The sequence below is a fragment of the Balaenoptera physalus genome, assembly GCF_965194825.1.
Source record: "Balaenoptera physalus genome assembly, chromosome: 12".
NCBI lineage: Eukaryota > Metazoa > Chordata > Mammalia > Artiodactyla > Balaenopteridae > Balaenoptera > Balaenoptera physalus.
The window spans coordinates 29602390-29626244 of NC_138897.1; the positions used below are offsets into that span (position 1 = coordinate 29602390).

Genomic DNA, 23855 nt, shown 5'->3' on the forward strand with positions numbered 1-23855 from the left:
GACTTTCAAATGAAAAGGAAATGATGATAAGGCCCTTGAAGATAGGAACCTCAACAGATAGCATTCATCATAATCTCTACCCCAAAGTGGGTGACAGGAATGAGAACACTGACAGTAAAACAAATTAAAAGCTTGTTTTTGTTTAGGAATCAAAATATATACACACAAAAACACACACATTCCTATATACATCCTGACTAAATATTTGAGTCAAATGTGTATAACTCTTCCTGAGAGCTAAAACACTGAGCAACCCAAACTAAATAGACTTCATTTAAGATCTGAAAAGTGAGACTGAAACATGTTTAGACTGTTACAAAAAAAAAAAAATCTGTTAACATGTTCTATTCTTGCATTTGGATAATGCTTTCAACTTTCCAAGATCCTTTGATAGCCATCACCTTCACACCCCTTCCTCCTCAGTAAGATCAGTAGCAAAGGGATTTATCTCCCCAGTTGACCGCAGAATGTGAAAGCAGAAACCAGAGTGGGAACATGGCTGTCATACAACAATTTAGCTAGGTCCTTTCATCTTGGGCTCTTCTTCACATATTATTCCAAAAATGAATTACGGAACGAAGCACACAGTTGTGTGGTTTGAGGCATTTGTTAAAACAAGGCCTTCAGGAAATCTTTGTATACCTTAAAAATTTAATAAACTTCCAAGTATAGTTCATTGGGAAGCAAGCATGTCATGAAATTTAAAAGCAATATTATTACATATTGATGTAATATTATGACATCTAAACTGCACATGCGAGGCCCATATAGCCTCATGATTAAGAATATGAACTTTAAAATCAGACTGACCTGACTTCAAATACTCACACCCATATACACTTGCTATGTGCCATTTGGCAAGCTATCTAACTTCCCAAAGCCACAGTGTACTCATCAGCAAATTGGGAATAATAAGACTTACCTCTTAGAGCTGCTGGGAGGATTACATATAAATTTGCATCAGTGCCTAATATACAGAACTTAAGAGACAGCAATTATTATTAGCTTATTCATAATCTCTTTCAGTAATTTCCAATTTTAGGCCCTACAATAAAGCAAAGTTTCTACCTTCCTCGAAAAGAAAATAATATGCATCTAGGACTATTGGAATGAACTAAAATCCAAAAGCTTGAAATGTCACTTACAAAGTACTTTGTAATAATTCACACTAGTTAGTTTTTAAAGTTTAAAACTTACATAAGAATTTTATGAAGCTTTAGGATGGTCCCAGAATTGACAGGAGGGAAATTCCCTCCTGAACTAAAAAGCCAGAAAAACTTCAGAGGGGAAGGAATCTTTCAGAGACCTACTCAAGGTTCCATGAAAGCACCCAGTTCTGATTTCCTCCAGGTTACCTGAGAACCAGGAGAAACCCACCCCCTTTGAAGTTTCTCACACCTCCCTCCCACCCCCAGCTATCATCACTACCCCAGCACCCTTTCTAAACATAGATTTCTAAGTAAAAAAGGAAACTGCCTAAAATTGAAACTGCTTTGGTCTATTATTGGCTTGGTGGCTGTAGGAAGAAAATGGAGGAGGGGTAGCGGTAAGAGATGCTGATGGAAATACTCTGAGTCATCACTTCCTGGAAGAGGTGGCAGTGAACCCAAAGTTGGCTGGGGAGTCAGGGGGCTAAGGCTGGGTCCCAGCTCTGCCACAACCTCACAGGCACCGTGGGGATGTCACTTAACTTCTGCGGATTGCCCTCTGTGATATGACCCTCACAGCCTTCCCAGCTCTACATTCTTGTCATTCATAAATATCCCGGTGAATAAACCACCAGTGCTGCTCACCATCAGTCTGGAAACCTAAATGAACTTGCACTCCTGAGCACCACAGCCATCCTCACAAGCAAGAGCAGGCAGGGCCGAGCAAGGAGGAGGAGAGCTGGCTCTGACTGAGCTGTTTGTTTGTGTAAAACAAACAACTGTTTTACTTCCTAACCACTTCCCCACACCCAGACTCTCCCACCTGCACATACGGCGCCCCAGCCCTGCTGCACAATTCCCCGAGCAGTGCAGGGTAACCCCGCTTGGAAACAACACCCTGGGATAGCCTGAGCACTAGGGTAGATGAAATCACTTTATATTCTCTCTTAGATGCAAGATTATATAAAAGTATTCACTAAACTGTGAGCAGACACAGATGACTGTAAGATTCAGGTTTTAAAAGAAAACAACCTTAACAGCATTAAACCAAAAGTTGCAGCTTGCATTGGAATCACCGTTCATGCACCTGCGTGCCTTTGAGAGGAAGGACTGGCCTCTTTTTCATTTGTCTGATGCTAATTCCTATGGGCAGCTATTAACCCCTTCCCCGGATACGGCAGGTCCTCATGACCACGTGCTGGACCAGTGAGTGAAGAAATGAATGCTGACCTGCCGAAATAAGGAGGCAAAGGAGGATGACGCTTACACAGCTCCTTGAACTCTGTAGTCACTTTGGCTTCCTGGGTTATTTAATATTCTCTCTCATTCATGTTCTCTCTCCATCTCCGGCCCCCACCTCAATGCATTATGCAGTCTGACTGAATACCACTCAAAATATTTTCTCATTTAGAGAAGAAAACAGGAATTTGCCACTTGTCTGCCTCTATTCTGTTGCCTGTCAGCCTTCAGCAAATATTTCAATCCTGGGTCTTTGCCTGCTGTTAACCTTTCTCCTTTAACCTTTGGCCCTGCCCTCTTCAAATCTTCCAGGCTTTACCTTCTCATCTTTCCAGCTCAGACACTCCACTGCAGAGCTGACTTCTCTGACTACTATGTTCAACCAAAGGGAGATATGACAACACCCCTAAAGCAATCGGAGTCAAAGGAGAGCTTCTGCGATCCGCTTGCGTGATCAAAAGATGATCAGACACATTAGCACATCATGGTGGATGTGACTCTTCCTGTAACTGGGCTCCCATTCTCACTGGCCTAAATGTGGCCTCCCAGCCTTCAGTGCCTTTTTTCTAGTCCAGCCACTTCCAAATCCTAACTACCTCAAGTGGGCAGGTCACTGCAATTAGAGGCTCAGGGTTGGCTGTCAGATGTACACATAAGATGCAGATCAGGTCCACCAGGGCACTGAGGATGCAGAGCTCCTGGTGGACTTTTCACATTTGGCCAAATCACAGAACAATTCCCTTCTAAACCCCTGCCCCTCCTTCTCCCAATCACTGCAACTTCTCTGGTTCTAGCTAATCACCCCCCATCCCACATCCCATTTTGGGACCACTAGCAGTCGCCATTTTCCCGTTCTTGTCTGTGTCCACCAATATGTGACCTGTGCTATTCCTGTGTATTTCTGCAAGTTTTGGGGGAAGGTGGGGAATATTTAAGGACCTTTTCTTTTGCAATGACCAATCTGCTGTCTAATAGCACTCCTTCTAATGTAATTAATTGTACCGTCTCTTGGTTCATTAGAAATGAGATTCCCCAGGTCCCAGCCAGCATAATGAAGGGTAAATCATGTTTAAGTAACCGCATAACTAGTGGGTCAGTTTTATGTTTTGTCTTGGTTGTGACCATTATTTAGCCGGGTTCTCAAAGTGCCTGTCAGTGAGGCTTTCATGTCAGGCCAGTATTAAAAGACGAATGTTTTCTCCCCTCCCCACCCCCATTTCTAGCCCCTCTTCTCTGAATGCTGCATGTACAGGGCAGCTAGGAAATAAAGGCTCCTTTATCTGATCCTCCTAGACAGAGCCATGTCAGTTCAGGAGGATTCAAGAGAGAAGTGCCAAACTGTAATAAGACGGGCCAAGCAAATAGGCAGGGAGACTCCCGTGCAGTGGCAATGAATGGCCACAGTAATAGAGTGTCCTGTCTCTTCTTTAGCACCCAGCATTGTGAGGATTAAAAAGGATTTCTTTTCCAGACTTTCATTGATTGGCCATGTGATCCTGGACAAATCATGAAACATCCTGATTTGGACTCTATCCTCATCTGTAAAGGGAAGATTGCTCTGATGATCTTCAAGGTCTCTTTCAGCTTTAATATTCTTTACGTGTATCCATCAAGCACTGGGAAGCAGTCTGGCCCACTCAGATGGCTATGGAGAATGCCCCCTACAGCATAAAAAAAGGGTCTTCTGAAGAGATGAAAGCACCAACTTTCTTTATAGCCAGAGTTTGCCCAGTATAAAGGAAAGTAAGAGGAAGAGAAGGAAAAAGCAGGATGTCCTTTTTTTTACAAAAGGGAAATTAAGGTGCAGTTTCACAACATCATAGAGAGAATAAATTACTGGTGCTTTTAGACATAAACACAGAAGAACTCCAGATTTTTTCCCAGATTTTTACCCTATTATATCAACCTTCCCGTAGGATGGCCTGATGATAAGCAAAAGGAGCATTTTCGCTTTTTAATTTTTGTAGATTTGTGTTTACCATTTTCCCTAGGATGCCAGCCTGGACATCCCAGCAGTCTAGCATGAGAGCCCTCCTGACCACACACCCTACACAATCTTCTGTCTTCCACACTCCCTCAGGAGCAAAGCCTTTGGTGGTCAATGGACGATGATAACCAATCCCTCCTCCAGAACTTAGTTCATCCCATCCACAGAGCATGTGTTGCTCATCATGCATCACTTCCACTCCATGGAAGCTCCCTGAAGACAAGGGTAATGGAGGTCACGAAGCCTTTAGATCCCTACAGCATCCAGTACACCACTTGTCTCCAGTAGGCTCACTGTAAACACTTGTAGAATGAACGGAGGTGCAACAACAGTATCTTTGACATAGAACTATTTGGTCACACTGGTGGCACATACCTCTCTTAGCTTTTAACTAGGATGTAAACTGCCCTAAACATGTTCTACCTCTTTCAGAACACACACCACCAATTAAGAACTGAAGCTGAAGCAAAGATGGGAGAGAAATTAGGGCAGCAGGAGACTCAGAGGAGAAGTGAAGGATAGGAGCACAAGAAGGCAATTGGAGATATTGATGAGGAATGTCCAAAAATGACATAGATAGGCTCTCCCAGGATTCCTCCCTCTCCTCCTAAGCCCAGAGCCCCATCAAAGCCAGACCCCCAGACATCTATTTCTACAGCATACCAACACATACATACATGTCCACTCAGACGCCCTCTCACATACACATGTCCAGACACCCTCCAGTTGGCAAACAAGTGACAGTACACAAATTAGAAGAAGCCACAAAGATTTGCTTCGGTGGGGAGCCTGAACAAACAAGGAACAATTTTGCAAGTGGCCACAGATGGCTTAGCTTCTCTCCTTACAATGGACACTAACAAGATTTGCCATAACTAATTCATTCTTTCACACCACTGCCCTGTTCCCCCACCTTCTGAGGGTGGGGGAAATTCCCCATCATGGCCATATGCATTTTTGTTCCTTTCTAACACACAAAAAGCGCAATTTGTTCTTCCTCACTGTGTATGGGTAGATCACACCTAAAGGAGTTAAAAAAGGTTTGAGAGGAAATGATGGTGGAAGCAAACATATGCTGGCTTTTCTCTCCCATTTCAGCTGTTTGGAGAAGGGGTGGAAAAGCAGATATTTACTGAGTCCTATACTGAGCTGGAGAACTCAGTAGTAGCAGAGGAATGGGTACGAAGTATAGCAGAAAACAAAACAGTGAAACAGACAGCTGGAAACAAAACTCCACAGCAAAATACTGGATTTGGAAACTTTGTGGACACCTTAAGCTCTTCTTCACTCCAGGCACTTTCTAATCAGCTTTTCATAAGTGTCCCTAACACACAATCAATGGATTCTTAAGAAAATGACTGAGCTTCTCTAACTCACAGGAATCAAAATGCCGGAGGCTGTTCCTTTGTACCTGCCTGAAGGCTCCTTAGGCCTCTTCAGGGTGATAGCAAAAACCAAGGGCACTTCCTCTCTTCACTGGGGGCTGCAGTAGACCTCTGTTTCTTGTCCACTCTGGGCTTGCTTCCCTCCATTGCTGCTGTATTTTGATTTCTTAAAGCAGCTCTCTGCAGACTCCCCCATTCTCTTCTCCCCAACTTGGGACCGGGTGGCAACATATCTTTCTTGACGCGCTCAGGAAGAAGTCGGATCTCCCTATCTGCTCTCCCAAGGCTTTCCTGCACTCCAGATTTCCAGGTAAACCTTGCAGGTCAGCCCAACGGATTCAAGGCAGACAGTGAGCATCCTGCCTCCTGGACAATGGTTCAAACAATGCCCTGGCCACTTTTTCCTCCTGCCTACATCCTCTGCTGCCCTCAAGGCCCATTCAAGCCTCCTCTCTTCCTTCATCCTTCTCTGGATTCCTCACACACCCCAGCATCTGGCACAAGATGACCATCACACTTGGGCCTAACCTCCCCAACAAAAGGTGAAGCTTGGAGGCTTCTTTGAAGGCCAAACAAGTCCGTATATACCTGGAGTGATGGCTCTGTATCCTTTCACCTGCCCGGATTTTCATTCTTAGTCATCATTCATATCAAGTGTAGCAGAATACGTCTATACTCTTTTTTCAAATAAATATGTATTTTATACTTATAGGCAGCTATTTAACAAAACTATGCATGTTATTATATTAATAATTAGGTCAAATCAAGTCCATATATTAATATGCCTCCTAGTTATATGAATCAGTATTTATATGGGGATTTATTGGAATATCACAATTGGAAAAGACTTTTGTATATTCTGCTTCATTGCCTTCATTTCAAGATGTGACTCCTGAGAACAAGAGGCAGTGAGGAAACCCAGGTGGTTAGGAGCAGAGACTAATCTCCTGCTTCTCAGTCAGGGCTCTATTGCATCATATACAATATCTATCTTCCCAAAGGCCAGACACACACACATACATGTATGTGCACCTAACACCAAATACTCTCTAATGCACACACCAAACCACACCACCTTCTCAGGGCTCCTCAGACAGAGCTCATCAGAGAAAACACGATGACAGAAGGATGTATGTGACTGTACGTCCTTCTCTGATATTCTCTAGATTTGACTTGGATTATCTCCTAAATATATGTCTTCCTCTCCAGCTCTTTGCCTCCACTGCCCGCAGGCTGAACCCCATAGCCGGGCTGTCCTCTTCTGAGAAAGAAAAGCTCCAAGGACCAGCAGTTGTCTCCCTGTGTTAAATGAGATGAGCAGAAGCAGCCACTGCTGCACAGCAGTCAGGCCCAGACGGAGAGGGCTCTGCTGCAGGCCTAATATCGGGAGCAAAGGTCAGCTGTCATTTAGGAATGAAGCCAGAAGGAAAGCCAGGCATCCAGAAGATCAGCACCTGCTCCTCCCTAGAGGTGGAGGGGGCACAGCTGGTCCAGCCCGTGGCGGCCCCTCTCAGGCCCACCTGCACGGCTGCCCCCAAGGGGCTGTGAGCAGTGGCTTCCTCACGAGTAGAAAGCCACTGGTACCTCGGGTGGAGCAGTAAGTACCTTTGAGAGGGTCCAGGACCAAAGGCCAAGCTCATCCAGGAGTGCCCGCTTTCTCACCAGTTCTTCCATCCCTCCTCTGCACTGGTTGCCTGGACTGAGAGAGCCTTTCAGAGGCAGCCCTTCCCCCAGCCCATAAGCATGAGCGAATTCTCTGCCCCCCACCCCACCTTTTCTTTCAGATGCCAAACTTCCCTCCCTCCCTTTGCAGGGGCCAGCTCTCACATGGCCTCCACCCTTGCACCTGATTTGCCCCAGTAACCGGAGATTTCTACTTTTCTACTTCCATCTCCTCCACTATTTTCTGGATTCTGCTCCCTCTAACAAAATGTGTGACATGATTTTTCAGGTTTTCAGCCAACCTTGCTTTTCTCTCTTCTTCTTTCTATGCTGGAGATCTCAAGGACATCCCACTGATTAAATACATCAGTACCATAAACCACATGTGTTTCACAGAATGGATGCCTTCAACTCACGTCTCATCTTGTTCTGCTTCAAGGTACTTCTCGTCTTTCTTTTTAATTAGCCAGGGACTGTCCCTATCACTCAGTCAAATCAACCAGTCAACTACAAGGTATTTTTTTTGCGAATTCTGACATCCTTCTTCCTAGTTGAGGTGTTATGAAGAAGCTTTTCTGTCTCAGTTCCTACTTTGAGGTAGCCTGCAAATCAGACAGACAACATTACCCCACTTAAGAATGATGCCCAGTTATAACTCCATGATAGTGCCTGGCATGCAACACATTGGGATTGAAGAAAATACCTTTTATTAAATGAGTGTATAAATGAATGAATGACTCAGTGATGCAGAAGAAAGGGAGCACTGTGAACGGGACAGTTAGCATCAGCAGGGGTACCCAAGTGCTGCTCAGCTCAGCTCTATGACTCTTTGTTGGGGCATCTTTCTCGGGTCCAGCAGAGCCCACTGTTCTGAAGTCAACATTCTCCTTTTACTAGTTCCTCCTGTTCTGCTCTCACACCTCTGGGATCTGCAGCCTCAGGTAAAACAGAGCTAGAGAGGGAGGCTGGCTAACCCAAAGTGCAGCCTGAGTCAGCTGGCAGAGCTGAAAGTAGGGACCATTCTTCTTGGTCCCTGGCCCACTGCCCCTGTACCCGCTACCGCCCAGCTTACGGATACCAGCACTTAAAACCTCTCTCACCTAGTCCAATGTGTCTATATGCTGTCTTCTCTTGCTCTCTCTCTCTGAATTGCTTCAGGCAATTTGTTTTTACTCTTGGATTGTATTAGAAAGTGAAGGAGAGACCAGTTAGTAAAAATTACTTCAGTTCACATAGTAAGGTTTTGAACAAGGACTTAATCGGAGAGTTTCAGGAGCAAAGCTGAGTACATTGCTAAGTCAAGTCACCATATTTCTTACAATTCACATTAATAGGCACCTACAATGTATTTTAAGATGGTAAAATAAATACAGACACACATGCATTGTAAGTTATCTAGGAAAATTCTATATCCTTGGGAGGAAGCAAAAGAGAAACCATTGGCCTCTCTCTCTTTCTGTTGTGTTTGTTTGTTTTATTTTATATTCCACTCTAGGGGGATCTTCCAGTCCCCCGATGCTCTGTGTCATAATTCCAGCCTAACAGTGAGAGGATGGAGGAGATAGCATGTTTAAAAACAGCTTTATGGGGGCTTCCCTGGTGGCGTAGTGGTTGAGAATCTGCCTGCCAATGCAGGGGACACAGGTTCGAGCCCTGGTCTGGGAAGATCCCACATGCCGCGGAGCAACTAGGCCCGTGAGCCACAATTACTGAGCCTGCGCGTCTGGAGCCTGTGCTCCGCAACAAGAGAGGCCGCGATAGTGAGAGGCCCGCGCACCGCGATGAAGAGTGGCCCCCACTTGCCGCAACTAGAGGGAAAGCCCTCGCACAGAAACGAAGACCCAACACAGCCATAAATAAATAAATAAATAAATATTAAAAAAAAAAACAAAAACAGCTTTATGGATTTTATGGGTTTTCACCAATTTACAGAATTCATCATGTGTTCATTCCTTGACCTCTCCGCTCACCACCATAGAGGAGCAAAACATACCCTTTGGTTTGTTAAAGGCTCTCACCCAGGAAAGCCCATGAGTGAAGGTTGGGAGTGTGTGTAGCAAGCGAGGGCTGGGCGTGCAAAGCCGGAGGCCAGCAGGGTACTCTGCTCACAAAGTTGCAGGACCACTTGAGAAGATATCTCAGAGCACCTCCTGAACCTGCTGAGACGATTTTCACTTATTTTGTGGAACATGACAGGAAAAGAGGACAAATGCACAAGGTTCAGGAATAGAAGAGCTTATAAAACTTTCACAAGATTTGACCAAACTGTCCCTCTGGGTTCTCAGGCATCTAGCTATTCTGGTCCCAGTTTACAGAGAAATGGAAACATTGAGAAGGCACCTGCTTGTGGGTCTTCAGGAGGGCAGGCTTAGAACCTTGGGCTTGGGCTCAACCCCCCGAGTCCTGAGTGAGGAGCTGCCTCAGGGCTCAGAGGGTGGACACGCTGGGATCCCACCTTCCCGACCCTGAGACTGAGGCAAGGCACTGGAGGTTTCTGCACCTCACTGCATACAACTGTAAAATGGGGATAATAACATCTCCATTGCCGTGGTGGGGCGGATTTAGTAGACAGTGTGTGTCGAGTGCTTGGCAATGTTCCCGGCTGCGCTCAGCAACAAAACGGTGGCTGTGGCTCTGCTCAGGAAAGCAGCCTGCATGGCCAGTTGCTTTTCCCTGTAGTTCAAGTTTTCCATAAAAGAATGACTCTCCTCTGCCTCTGATGCACAGTTCATATTCTTCAGCAGGAAATGAGGAAACATAAGAGGCTGTACACCAAAGGATCTCCAAGCAAACATCCAAGGACAGCAAGGCCTAAGCTTAAGCAACCAGTAAAATTTTGTGTGACTTACAAAATGAGGTGGGAACAGGAAGAAATACTTTTCTTAGTGATGGTTTTAATTTTTCGGTTTTGTATTTGTTTTTGTTTTTGTTTTTTCCACCCCCTGCCAAAGGATTAACATGCAGGTTCTTAAACAAGGGGGTCCCCCATTTACAGCTGACAGCGGCAGCTGCAACTTCTGACTCTCCTGCAGAATGGCAGGGAATCGAATCAAAAAGAAAAGCAAGTGGACAACCTTTCCTCCGGGAGCACGAAACACAATACCAGCCTCTCGCCAAACCCAGCAGACCCCAGCTCTGATTGGAGGTTGCCTTGGAACAAAGGGAAATTGGTATTTAAAAAAAAATCTTCTGAAAGCCAACTCAGCAGATGGTTTTTTCCTGGGCTCCAAGAGAGGGGGGGTGGGGCCGGGAGGTGGGGGTAGGGGAAGGATGCCGGGATAACCCAACTGCCACCAGGATACAGATGACTGAGAAGTGACAAAGATGGGTAAAGAAGGCTGACCTCTCGCCCCAGAATTTCACAAAGGGCAATTACACCATGTGGTGGTGATCTGGACTAGGCCGCTGATCACATCCAACCTGCAGCTGCTGTTGATCACAGCCACGTCTGGGAGCTTTATCCAAAGCTGGGGAAGAGAGAGCCTAGGGATATTAGAGGAAGCCTGGAAAAGTTTAATTAGAGACTACAGTTTGTTAAGAATCTACTATAGGGTAGTTCTACAGAAAAACACCTTATATTTCCATTGCACTTTTAACATTTCAGAACCACTTTACAACCGTGCGCTCAGATTATCTTCAAAGTAATGTGTAAGGAAGAGACACGGTGTTAATCCCCTGTTAAATATGAGAAAACAGAGATTCACTTGCTAAAAGCAGAAGGACTCAAAACCAGAACCCCCAGCATGGAGTGGTCACCCTCCCCTCAAGTCTCAGGCCAGACAGGACTCATGGAATCTTGTTTTGGACAGGTCCTTTGCTGAATTCCACATTTTCAGTCCAAACCAGGACACCTAAGAATACTTTTGTAAACAGCTTCTAGATTAAGTCTCAGTGAGCCTATTATCCATAGCTCTGTGCTGCATGTACTGCCAGCTATCACTTCTCACCATGTCTCACTGCTGCCATGCCCTGATGAGGAATGTTCTCCAGCGGGGAGGTGGCTGTGGGCCCTCCAAGAAAGGAGCTGTGGGTCTCCGGGATGAAGCTACAATGCCCAGGTTCACCCACAGCCTAGACTGGGAACATGCAGGAGGAGCAATTAGGTGAGCTGCATAGGACTCAACTATTCTCTCCTTGAGGAGGTACCAGCAGGACCAGCTAAAGTGCACCATTCAACGATGGCGTCCTACTGCTAGAAACCAAGAGACCAAGGGTCTGATGAGGGTTTGAGTCTCTCCACTCCCTCTCCCCTGGTAATTAGTTGTAACCTAGGGCAAGCCAGATTAAAAACCCTCAAAGTCCCTCCCTCAGTCTTTAAAACAGGGAGGAATAACAGCTGCTTCATGGAACTATCCCAAAAACAAACCAAAGAGGTCACAGTTGGGCGATGCAAACCCTTTGTAAAGGTACTGGGCAGACGTGATGGTTGCTACCAATTTTCCACACTATGCACTAACTGAAACATTCATTTTGACAGTATGTTGTACTGTCCTGTGTTTTTCCCTAAATGCTCTGAGATCAATTCTTCCTAATAAGAACTGTCTATACCCCACACAGCATTTATGCTGAACACACCATACAACTCTGTAGATTCATGTGGAATTTAGATGCTTTAGCTCTGCTACGGTATATCTGGATGGGAGCACAGAAAAGGCAGCATGATGAAAAGTTTCAGATGTTTCTAAAAAACCAATGCAAAATATACAGGGCTGACTAGGCAGAGGCTGTTCTGATAGAAAAGAGAGTTTTTTCCATAGAGCTACCTTCATTGGCACAGAGCTAACAAGAACTTGTTTAACACCCAGGCCAGGAAATAAAAGACGCAACTTCTGTCCTCAGAGAGCTTACACCGTAACCGAGAAGAAAATACTTTACCTTTGATAACACACTTTTAAAACTTTTTTAGTTAGATACAAAAAGGCCACTATGTAAATGAGAAACCAGGTTCACAGATGGCGGAGAACCATCTAGAGATACCCCAGTACGAAAGCACAGGAGAGGAACTCTGAGTGAGAGGGCATCTACATTTCAGTTGCCCTATTTCTGTGCCTTCTGCGTAGTCCACAGACCCTAACTAGACCATCTGACTAATATTTGACTCAGATCCCTGCCTATAACTATGCACAAAGAAATGATAAGAAGGATAATGCAAACACCTGCATTTTGGCCCAGAGTCCATTGTATGTAGGATGTGATGATTTGGACCAGCAAAAGTAGCAGAAGGCAATATTAAATTGGAGTCTCCTTGACCTTGAGCTCAGTATACACTAACAATGATGAAGCTGCCAGAAAGCTGATATAGCCCGGGGTCCTGTTAATAGAGATACTATGCTTAGAGTGGAGGAGGGCACAGTCCCCTGCAGCCCCAGACCACCTTCCAGTTTTGTCCTCTGCTCTGTGAGCCCGCCCCACTGATGCCTTTTAGGAAGGACACTGACAAACTAGCATTCCTGGCATAGGAACCAAGGTGCTTTGGCATCAGGAAACCATGGAATCCCAGGAACAGTTTCAGGAACTGGAAATATTCAGGCTTTTAAAAGAATGATTTTAGTGCAACATAAGAAAGAGTTTTACTAAAACCAGAGCTGCCTCAAGAGGTAGCAGCGAGCCTCCTCCCTGAGGGTCATTGAGCAGCAGCCAAATAACTGTCCATGAGGGATTTTGGAAGGTGTCTTCTGTTTGTTTATGAGGGATGCTGAAATGGAAATATTCAGAGGCTCTTCTGACTCTCAGTGAAGTCCATGATGCTGGAAGTGTGACCCAATTGTGGACCCATTCTTTCCTTTTGACCCCTAGTTTCTGTGGTTGGCCTTCGCCTGCCTCCTGACCTGGTGCCAGATTCTAGCCTGTGTCAGATTTAACTCCTGGTTCTCAGACCCTTTCTGGATCTCCTAATCTTGCCTTCCTTCATGACCCAACTGCACCCATATCCCAGCATGACGCTGCCCTGCCATTTACTCAGTGGCAGTAATCCAGTGGGAAGACTGGGAAGTTCAGTAACCTGATGGTGCACAAAAGAGCCACACAGCCAAATAAATCCGTGTCCACCTCTTGCTCCCCTGAAAGGACAAGGATGGAGAAATCACAGAGATTCCCACTGTATGCTACAAATAGATCTCCTTTAACCACACCCATGATCAACTCCTTTAAGGCTGTTCTCCAGGGATACAGTCAGTTGTGAACAATGCTGAAACACCCGATTTGTTTAGTGCTGTGAATGGCTTCTCATTCACAGCACTAAACACATGAACTAACTGGCCTGGCGTGAAAGGCTGCCCACGTTCCCGGGCACATTCATATCTGCAAATGATTACTTCTTATTGGCAAGGCATGGTGGTCCACCTTGAAGGACAGAACTGCTGTCTGTCTGTGTCCCTTCAAGAATTCTCTACCCGCTCTGCTCCATCTCTGCCAATTCCCCCCCCCACCAACTGTGAAACTGCCTAGAAACTTGTGAGGGCCGAAGAAGACACTGTGGGAAAAACACCATAAACAAGGTCTAGAAAAACACACTGAAGCAACCCACATTTGATACTAATGATGATTATCAAATGGCCTCAAGGGCCAGGTACCAAGATGGGAACTGCTTGGATTTTTCAGAGTCAATAAAGGCCTCCACTCTTTCCCCTGGTGGGGTCAGAGGCTGGTGGGGAGGTGAGGGAAGTTAGTCTGAGGAGGGAGGGGCAGGCAAGAAAAAAAAACAAACCTGGGACTTCAGAGGCAAAGGCACACTCCAGTTACAGACGGAGGCCCCCTGCCTTCATAGGCCAAGATCCAATGGAATACTATGGAAGGTGGGAAGGAGCCCTAGAAGTTATGTCACCTCAAGGCAGGGACTGGGCTGGCTGTCCGTGTTCGGACATGCTCTGACAGCGGCCTCAGCTTGCACCAAGGGCTGCGGCTTCACCAGACAGCACATAATTCAGACTCCTGCACACACTGCACACAACTGCTGGTCCATGTGGGTGTCTGCATGCTGTGTCTGTCTGCACACCTCCTGGGAACCTGGGTCTACTGAGCTTCTGCCTTCCCCACTGGCAACCTCTCCCTCTGGCCACTGGTTCCTCTTGTGGGCATGCGGGGAGCAGAGCCTTAATGCCACCTTCCAAGTCAAGTCACCCTGAGGACCAAACGAGTTGAAACCATTTCCCCAAAGTAACTTGGCCATGTGAAAATTCTAACACAAATTTTTAGCTTATTGTGGATAAACCAAACCCCTATAACACAAGCCTTCATTGCCTCATGTGTTTGATTTCTGTACGTAAGGCAGTCAGGAGCCTGAACCAATGCCTGGGGCCCAGGCTCTGAGAACCTCACTGCCACATCCCCACGTTCTCTGCCTAGGCAGCCCTTAACCAGACCCAGCGACTTCCTGACCAAAGTGACTCATGTCTCATGAACAAGAAAGGCAGGAGAAGGACATCCTGGGATGTCCTGCATCGTAGTGCTTTGAAGGTGGGATGTTTTTCACTTAAAGTTGCAGGAATCAGAAGACCCAAAGGATGGGGTAGAGAAGGGCAAAACAGGATCATGTCTCTTGTCTTTTATTAAAAATAAAAAAAGGCAATGCAAGTGAAGGTCAACTGGAAATGCCTTAAGAGAGGACTTTTCAAGGATGTAGAATTGGGATGATGGAGAAGGGCGGGTGACTCTGCAAATGCTGGGAGCGTGGCAGGGGTGCAAGGAAGCACCAGCTGAACCCCACTTTGCCGTTCTTATGATACTGTTTCGAAAGTTTCATTTTGAGTCATGCTTTGAGCTTAGCAGCAATCCTGGTTTGGCAGATAAGTGACCACAGAGATAAAAGACCTTTGAATCATCTCTAAATAAATCCCATACCAATTCTCACCACCAAAAAAAAAAAAAAAAAAAAGCATTAGTGGCATGCTTTATTAGTAGATGCTTGTGCAGGCATCAGAAATAAGACACTGGCACCACCACCCAGCCAACACAATTCAACATAGCCACGAGCAGTATTTATTAAAACAGGATCGGCCTAAAGAAACACATGGCTTCTTAGACAGCCCACGCCTCCTAGGCACCCAGCACAACTGCAGGTCACTGTGTACCTAGCTGTGCCTGTACTGAGGAGGGTCCTGTGGGTGACCTGGAAGAAAGAGAAGCAGAACAGGAATAAAGGCGATGCACCCTGAGTGAGGTGCTGTGCTAAGCGCACCAGGCACTTTCATCTCCACAAGACACCAGCAAAGAGGTGCTACTATTATCCCTGGTTTTCACACAGTTAGGAAACTGTTTCAAGGGATTAAGTAACTTGCTTAAGGTTATAGGGAGCCCAGGTTCTAGTGCAGGTTCTCTGCAGAGAACCTGGTCTAGAATCAGGGGATCTGAGTTCAAATCCACTCTCAGGACAGGCACTCTTTCTAACAGATCCCTTATTTCTTACCTGAACAGTTCAGGGAATGAATGAGTCTCCATCAGATGAGAACACAATTTTCTTGCTTTTACTCTGACAGGTTTATCTTCAATGGCACGGAGTTCACCAAAGGCTGTTCCTTGTTGAAGTCCAAAATGAAACTAAGTACCAAGAGGAAAAGAGCCAGCACGGTGCTTTAAACCCCCAGAGAATCCCAAACACAGGAAGAAAACAAGAAGCACACAAGGAGGGAAGAGGGGAACCAAACATTCCCAGAATATCTTCATGGAATGCAAGTCTGATAAATCTCACTACTTTTCAAGCTCAACTCTGACATTTGCTCCCATGATTTTAGGCCTTTTGACACTGGGGCAAAAAGGAAACAATCTGATAACAGAACAGTGGATCCCGAAGAGAGGTCAAAAATTTTGTTTATAGTAACTAGTTTTCTTAAAGAGAAAGTCTTGCCTCATCTAACAGAATGACTCTTGAAGTTTCCAGTTTTTGGAAGAGAAATAAGGCTTCACAGGTCAAAAGCTGTTTGTTTTCTTTTTCTTTCCTTTTTTTTTTTAAACATGAAAAAACTGAGATCCAGGAAGGTAAAGCATTCTTATTGAAGCTGTTAATAACAGAGGCAGAGCTGGCACCTAGGGCTCCTGTCCCCAAGTCCAGTGTTCTTTCCCGAACACCAACTCCAGATGTCAAATGTAACCTGTTGCTCGGTAGATACAATTACTTTATGGAAAAGGTTTTTAGCTCTAAAATAACTATAGAGAAACCTATCAGGAAACAAAATTTTCAGGCACTCTGATGAATAAATAGGAATGTGCTGCTTTAAAAAAAATCTATAGAAAGAAAACATAAAATTAAATGAGAGGGGAAATTCAGCTTCTTGTGAAGAAATGCTGTCCAGACCTGCTCTCCCAGCCAGGTTGAGGGCGTTGTAGGGGAAGAAGCTCATATACTCCCAGGAGTTCAAGGCACCACATTCACATACCCTGAGGATGGGAGGGCAAGCCCTCAGCCAAGCAATGCACCTCGGAGTGACCAGAGAAGGGGTTGCACAAATGATGGCGAGGGAGGGACGCCTGAACCCTAAGGAGGGTGGAAGGCTCTCTGTTGGATGCTCAGGGCCACCCATCAGAGTGGATGAGGAGATGGCGATGGGTGCAGCACCAGAGGTCCAGCAATCTGAGCCACCTTTCATCCCCTGCCCAACATGCCCTCCCTCCTGCAGCCCCTCCAAACTGCTACAACCCATAGAGTGTCAGGAGAGAAATGTGCATCTCAGCAGTCTACAGGGGAAACGGAGAACCCTGGTGCAGCCCTCCTTAGGGACAACTGTACTACCAAGACTCTCCTTTTATGCTTCTCTTCCCTACATCACTTTCATCATGTTCCCTGGACCCCCAACCCTTCCTTTCCCCAATTCAAAGCCTGCTGAGCACTTCCATTACTTATAGAATTAAATGCAAACCCATTTATTTATTTGATATTCATCACTCTCTGCAATCTGATGCCAGACTAGCTTCCCATCTACATCACCTAAAAAGCCTTTTTTCTCTCCCACACTTTGTGTGTTTGACACGAGGAAGGTGCTATTTGAAGTACGAGTACATGAATTTGTGACCTATTAGACTTCCCAGGAGAGGGTTATGAATGCTCAAAAGAGAATATAGGGTCTTTCCATACACATATGATGATGTTCCACATGGTGTTACTAAGAAGGAGTCCTGAACATGCTCCTAGGACCATCGCAGGCCCTGAGGAATATGAGGTTGAAGTCCCTGCTGCTAGAGAAAATAGGTTCTCCTGATGAAGCTGGGGGAAGGGGAACATCAAGTCTAAAGAAACAAAAGAGAAGCAAAGAACAATCCGTAAGCACAATAAAGGAAAAAATAAGACTCTAACTCATGAGGCTTTGAGACACTTGGGATTTAAGACAGCATGCCAGGTTATGATCCTGCCATCCTCGCTGATGTGGGAAAGTGGGAGAGAAATGCCCTCATGCTGGGTCCTCATCTCCCAGCAGCCCTTTCCCGTGTGGGCACTTGAGGCCTGGACTCCAGCATCGGCCAAACAGTCTAGAAGAACTGACTTCAAAGGCCAACTCTGCTCCCGCTCATCTGAAGCCACTGAGCCTCAATTTCCTCATCTGTAAATAAATACCATCTGTCTGACAGGACTGCAATAAGGACTAATAGAGAAAGTGAATACAGATAAAAGAGCTAGCCGAGGGTCTGCCACATGGCTCAATAAATCGGAACTATTACTATGACGTGTGGCCTGTAAATTACCCATTTTTTCCTAAAATCTTACATTGGGTTATATCACGTGGAAACTAGCATCTCTATTCGGCAGATGAGGAAACCAGGGCTTCAGCAAGGTTATATTCCAGATCCAGAGTCACAAAGCCAGTTGGTGCAGATAACCACACCACATTGTCTACCCTGGATCACTGTACAGTGCTTGTCTCAGAACACCCTCTCCTTCTCATGCCGTTGAACCTGGTGGGTGTCCTGACACCCACAGAAAGTCCTCAGAAAGAGGAGAGCTGCTAAACTCTGTCCAGCTGAGAGCCTCTTAAAATACAGTATGTTAACACGTATATATGGAATCTAAAAAAAAAAAAAAAAATAGTTCTGAAGAACCTAGGGGCAGGACAGGAATAAAGACGCAGACGTAGAGAATGGACTTGAGGACATGGAGAGGGGAAAGGGTAAGCTGGGACAAAGTGAGAGAGTGGCATGGACATATATACACTCAGATGTAAAATAGATAGCTAGTGGGAAGCAGCCGCATAGCACAGGGAGATCAGCTCGGTGCTTTGTGACCACCTAGAGGGGTGGGATAGGGAGGATGGGAGGGAGACGCAAGAGGGAGGAGATATGGGGATATATGTATACGTATAGCTGATTCACTTTGTTATAAAGCAGAAACTAACACACCATTGTAAAGCAGTTATACTCCAATAAAGGTGTTAAAAAACAACAACAACAACAACAACAACCTGTCACTGTTGGAACATTTTAAGTTCACATGTTACACCTGAACTTGCTTCTAGAGACTCATTCTCATGTTCTCTATTGTTTTTATTGAGTAACCTAGAAGGAAAGTAGAGGAAGCTTAAGTTATTATTACCACTTACCTGAGTCAGTCTAAGACGCAACAACATGGGTGCTGTGATAAACAGCAGGGTGCATTTATGGGATCATCCATCTGCAACTCAGGACCTGCCCAAAGGACAGTTCTGAGGCCCTAAAATATGTTCTGAGCTCTCTTTTCAGCCTCCGCTTCTTACCAAATGCTGCTCTTATACCTCACATAAATCAGTCCGTCATAAACCCTCTTCCAGACAGCATCTCAGGTGCCATCCTAAGCCTACATGGAAGGGAGGTGACCTGTCCGCTGGTTAGAAGAGTCCACGCATCCTTGAGCCAATGAAGTGGTATTTTCACGGGTCCCTCCTAACATCCTACTACTGAAGTGGTCCTGTTACCTGAAAATCTGTTAACAACTCTCCAGTTTGGAGGATTGGGCCTAGGTTTGAAATGTGGAATAAAGCTCTTAAGCATATCACGCGTACATCTCCTCACCCCACAGCAGTAGAACATGTACAGATAGAAGTAGCAGAAAACTAGCTGTGATATGTAAGGAATGCCATAATTATGCTACAGAACGTTCTTTTTACAAAAAAACAATGAAAAAGCGAATCACTTGGGGTCCAATATAAGCTGTCTTTGCCAAAGGCTGTCAAACAATGACTTGACCAAAATTGATTGGTCTGCAAAAGTAAAACAAACAAAAACAAAAAACAACACAAAAAAGCACATAATGATTAACGTTCATTTTTTCCCCAGCCTCCAGGTTTGGAGGCTGAATCGTTCAAAGCAAAATGAAATAAAACAAAATCCTTCTTATCCTGAAACTCACTGTCCTTCCCCTAAGTCACGGGTCAACAAGTGTTTTTGGTCAGAACTAGACAGCAGATAGTTTAAGCTCTGAGGGCCATACACTCTCTGTCACAACTACTCAACTCTGCTGTCGAAGTGCAAAAGCAGCCATAGCCGAAATGTAAATAAATAGATGTGGCTCCATTCCAATAAAACTGTATTTATGGACAGTGAAATTTGAATTTCATATAATTTTCCCATCTTACAAAATATTATTCTCTTTTTGATTTTTTCCCAACCATTCTTTGCTTGTGGGCTGTATAAAAACAGGCGGGGGGCTGGATTTTGCCCACGGACTATAGTTTGCCAAACCTGCTCTAAGTCAGCATATATGATCAGGTGATACCCAAGTAGGCATCTCCACCTGCTCAAGGACCAGCTCAACAGAGCCTTTTTCCAAGCTCTTAGCGAAGGACCTGAGTCCCAGGGGCCACTCCATGTACACTTCTTCAGTGAGCAACTTGCCTCAAAATAAAAAAATCCAGAAGACTAGATTTTAGAGTGAGACACTGATCTGATGTTTACAAAATGCCATCCTCATCCTTTTCCCTATCTCAAATTACTGATCATGTACTTCCCATTCATACAAATAAATAAATTCTGCAAGCTCATTCCACTGAACTTTTCTGTACAAATGGTAAGCAAGGTTTCCACCTCTCCACCTCAGCTCCAGCTTTTGCTTACTCCTTGTTTGCAAAACAACAGGCACTTGAAGAGTAATAAAGTTCACATTCTAATCCAATAGAGATCAGAGAACTTCCTATCATCTATCAAATGATTAAGACCCAGTACCGTTAACTTTATTCGTTCATCTCTGGAAAGAATCAGCTCTAGGCATAACGTAGGAAGGATAAAGGAGTACAAAATGAAGCAAGCTTCTAACAATTTAAAATTTTCATAGATATTCCCATTACAGTGCCAGCATAACACAGCACTGTACATTGAATTTCAGCCTTTCTCCTTCCTTTCTTTCCCCTCCAATTGCTCAGGCTTAGAAATGCATACTTGGTAAGTCACATATTCAAAGAAGCGATTTCTTCTCTCTTTCCAATAAAGCACAAAAGGGCATCCAACTTTTTGGGTGAGAATGACCAGCCTGAGAATTTCAGATATGAGAGTAGAGGTCCATTGCACATTTCAGCTTTGAAATCATCCCCATGTCACAAATTCCAGAGTTTTATTCTGGGGCATTCCAATAGACAGAAGCCTATATTTGGGAACAGTCTTATGGCCTTAGGAAAGTAGTAGTGATCAGGACAACTTACTCTCTTTCTAGGATAGTGAATTTGGGTTTGCACACCCAAAACTGTGGGCTGCTACTCAAATTCTGGCAGTGATGGGGATGGAGGGGAAACTGTTACCACAGTTTTCAAGACTGCTCACCCACACAAAAATCCAACAACACTCTTTGTGCCATCTCAGTGGCCACAGACAAAGATACTCGTTTTCAAAGCTGAAGAGACCCGACTCCAAAGCAAAGGCTAACTTTCTGAGCCTGCGTGCATTTCTTTGCATCTGCTTGCAAAAACCTCAAAAGTTTCCATGTGCATCTAGATAATCCTTGGTTTTATGACAGAGAACCCAGAAAGCATCGCAAAGCTGTAAATGGGGAGGGGAGAGGGGAAAGCACTACCTCTATGCTATGTAAAAACACACCAGTTTCTAAAGATTCCTTTGTGTTCCCAATGTTAAAGTAAAATGGTCAACTGCCTTGGCTTGCCCAGGACTGAACCTGGATGCAGGACTTTCTGTTTAAAAACCAGGATAGTCTCAGCAAACTGGCGGTGTTGGTCACTCAGAAAAGTCTCTTCTAGTCCAAGTTTTTGGATTTTAACTTCGACAAATCAGCCAAAATGCCTAGCATAAGGAAGGGCACAAGCCCTACACTAAAGAAACAACATGATTCTTAGCAGCTTTATTGAAAATGACTATCCCAAAGTTCAAAAACCACTGTCAACAGAAACACTACAGATTATCTCTGGGGTATAAAGGAGAGAGGTTCATTCATATAGACCATTTTATCTTCCATCATGTCCAGAATCCAAATAATTACGATGTTGGGGAGAGAGTTACAAAGACTCTGGTTAACATCTACTACCTAGAACTGCAAAACTCCGTCAGCAAGAGGGTTCCTTTCAGAGCTGTTCACAAGACCCAGAGATTGTTGGAAACAAAAACTTCCTGGACTTGGGCAGCCCTTTGCTATCACAGCTGAGTGTCACACCCCTCCCAGAAAGGGAGGTCTCTGTAACCCTCTGTGACACAAAATAAATACAATGAAACCTAGATCCATACATTCCCAACCAAAGAACATCACTAAATCACCTAGAGAGCTGCTTTCCACACCCACATTGACTTTTATGAGGAAAATGACCATGTACCAAGTTCATTCAACACTCAGTCCTAAAAGTCTACAGTTTGTTAGATAAAGCTTCATGTCAGTCCCCTACCCCTTCCCTTTCTCCAGCTCCAGCTCTAAAGCTCACCACTGGCTTCCAGGATAATGATCTCTCAGCACTAGAAGAGCCGCATTTACTACAAAGACGGGGCTTCCTCAGTCAAGTAAATGATTTGTCTATTGTAGAAAGATTTACAGCAGTGATTGAAACCAAAAGGACGTTATAACTGTTCTTGACTGTTCTGACTGACAAAAATTTTCAACGTCCTACTCTTGACTGTGAGAACAAATGCAAATATTAAAGCAAAAAAACCAAAAAACACCCTCAAATTTTGTCACAGCTTAGCCAGATCTGACCCAGCCAACCGGCTGCTACACAATAAATAGGAACTTCCAGGATTATAATTCTAGTAGTTTCTTTTTTGCTTTGTTTTGTTTTGTTTTTGGTCGATAGTATCCATAATAATAAATTGGATACTATACCAAGATATCAGAGACATTTATTCTGCAGGTCCTAAGTATTCCATCAAGGAGATTAGTAATTTATAAATAATTAAGTAATAAGCAAATAGACCCTTAAATGTTGAGGATAAAATGGCAAAAACAAACAGAAAAAACCTAGTCAACAGGGATCCCTACCTTCTTTTTGGAGTGGCTTCTTTCCTCCTCCTTTGTGGCTTTGCTATTTTTCCCAGCACGGGACACCTTCTGGTCCCCAGACTGCTTGATGGTGATCTTGATCTCGGGTGGGCATATATAGTTCTCCAGATTCTTTGGGGGTTTCTTAGCCCGCTTCGTGGTCTGAATCTTCAGCTTCAGGCTCCCCTCTGTGAAGTTTGCCTCCTTGATAGAAAACTCCTGTTCTTCCAGACCATCTCCTGCCACCCATTTCTCACTGTCTGCATTGGAGTTGGAATCCACATCCCGTCCTGAGCCCAGTTCATCCTCCTCCTCTGGCTCCATGCGTTCTCCGCCTACTGGGATCCCCTTCCCAGTCTCCGGAGCAGAGAGCAAAGGTTCCCCTGCACAGCCAGGAGCAGTCAAGGGCTTGGCTGAGGAGACCGGCAGGAATTCCGACTCACTCCCCCTTTGCCGGGAACCGCTTAAGACTTCCCTGGACTCCATGACAATCCTACAGTCTCCACGAGTTCTCAGGAGGGGGACGGGGAAAAGGGAAAAGGGAAAGGTGAGAAGAAAGGGCACCCAAAATTCCAAGGAGAAAGTGGTCCAGCTGCTGGGTTCAGAGTCCCAGGGATGGAGACACGGTCAAGTTGTTCAGAAGGGATCAGATCTGCAACTGAGAAGCAGAGAGATAATTAGCCATGGCAGGAAGGAAAATGACCTCAAAGGTAACTGAAACTAAGTTCCAGAAGCCCCATCCTACCTCACTTATCTATGGCATCAGAAAAAAATGACTGGAAAGAAGTCAAACCAGAAAGTTCACATCCCCAAATTACATTATATTGGAGCAGAGGGGGAAACACACGCACACACACAGGCTTTCATTGAATTGTTATTTATTTTTATGGTTGTGGGCCCAAGAATAAAGATAAGAGAGGTGAGTCCTCCAGTCCAGTAACAAGCTAGATGCTTCTTATACTAAAGCCACAGCTGGCTGAGTCACCATCAAGGCCAACCATGATGAAAGGAAGTCTAAGTGCTGATGCTCAGGTCTGTGAAAACTGCATCTGGCTGGCTTCTTGCACAAC

General features: G+C 44.9%; 1 protein-coding gene across 5 annotated transcripts in view; it reads right to left on the reverse strand.

Moving 5' to 3' along the window:
* Nucleotides 1-23855, reverse strand: part of SETBP1 (SET binding protein 1) — a 407558-nt gene that overhangs the window by 330496 nt on the left and 53207 nt on the right. For all 5 annotated transcript variants that reach the window (XM_082415831.1, XM_082415829.1, XM_082415830.1 and 2 more), the window contains exon 2: nt 22786-23443. In XM_082415831.1, coding sequence (XP_082271957.1) covers nt 22786-23271 — 486 coding nt within the window. In that variant the 5' untranslated portion in view covers nt 23272-23443. The remainder of the gene's footprint in view (nt 1-22785; nt 23444-23855) is intronic.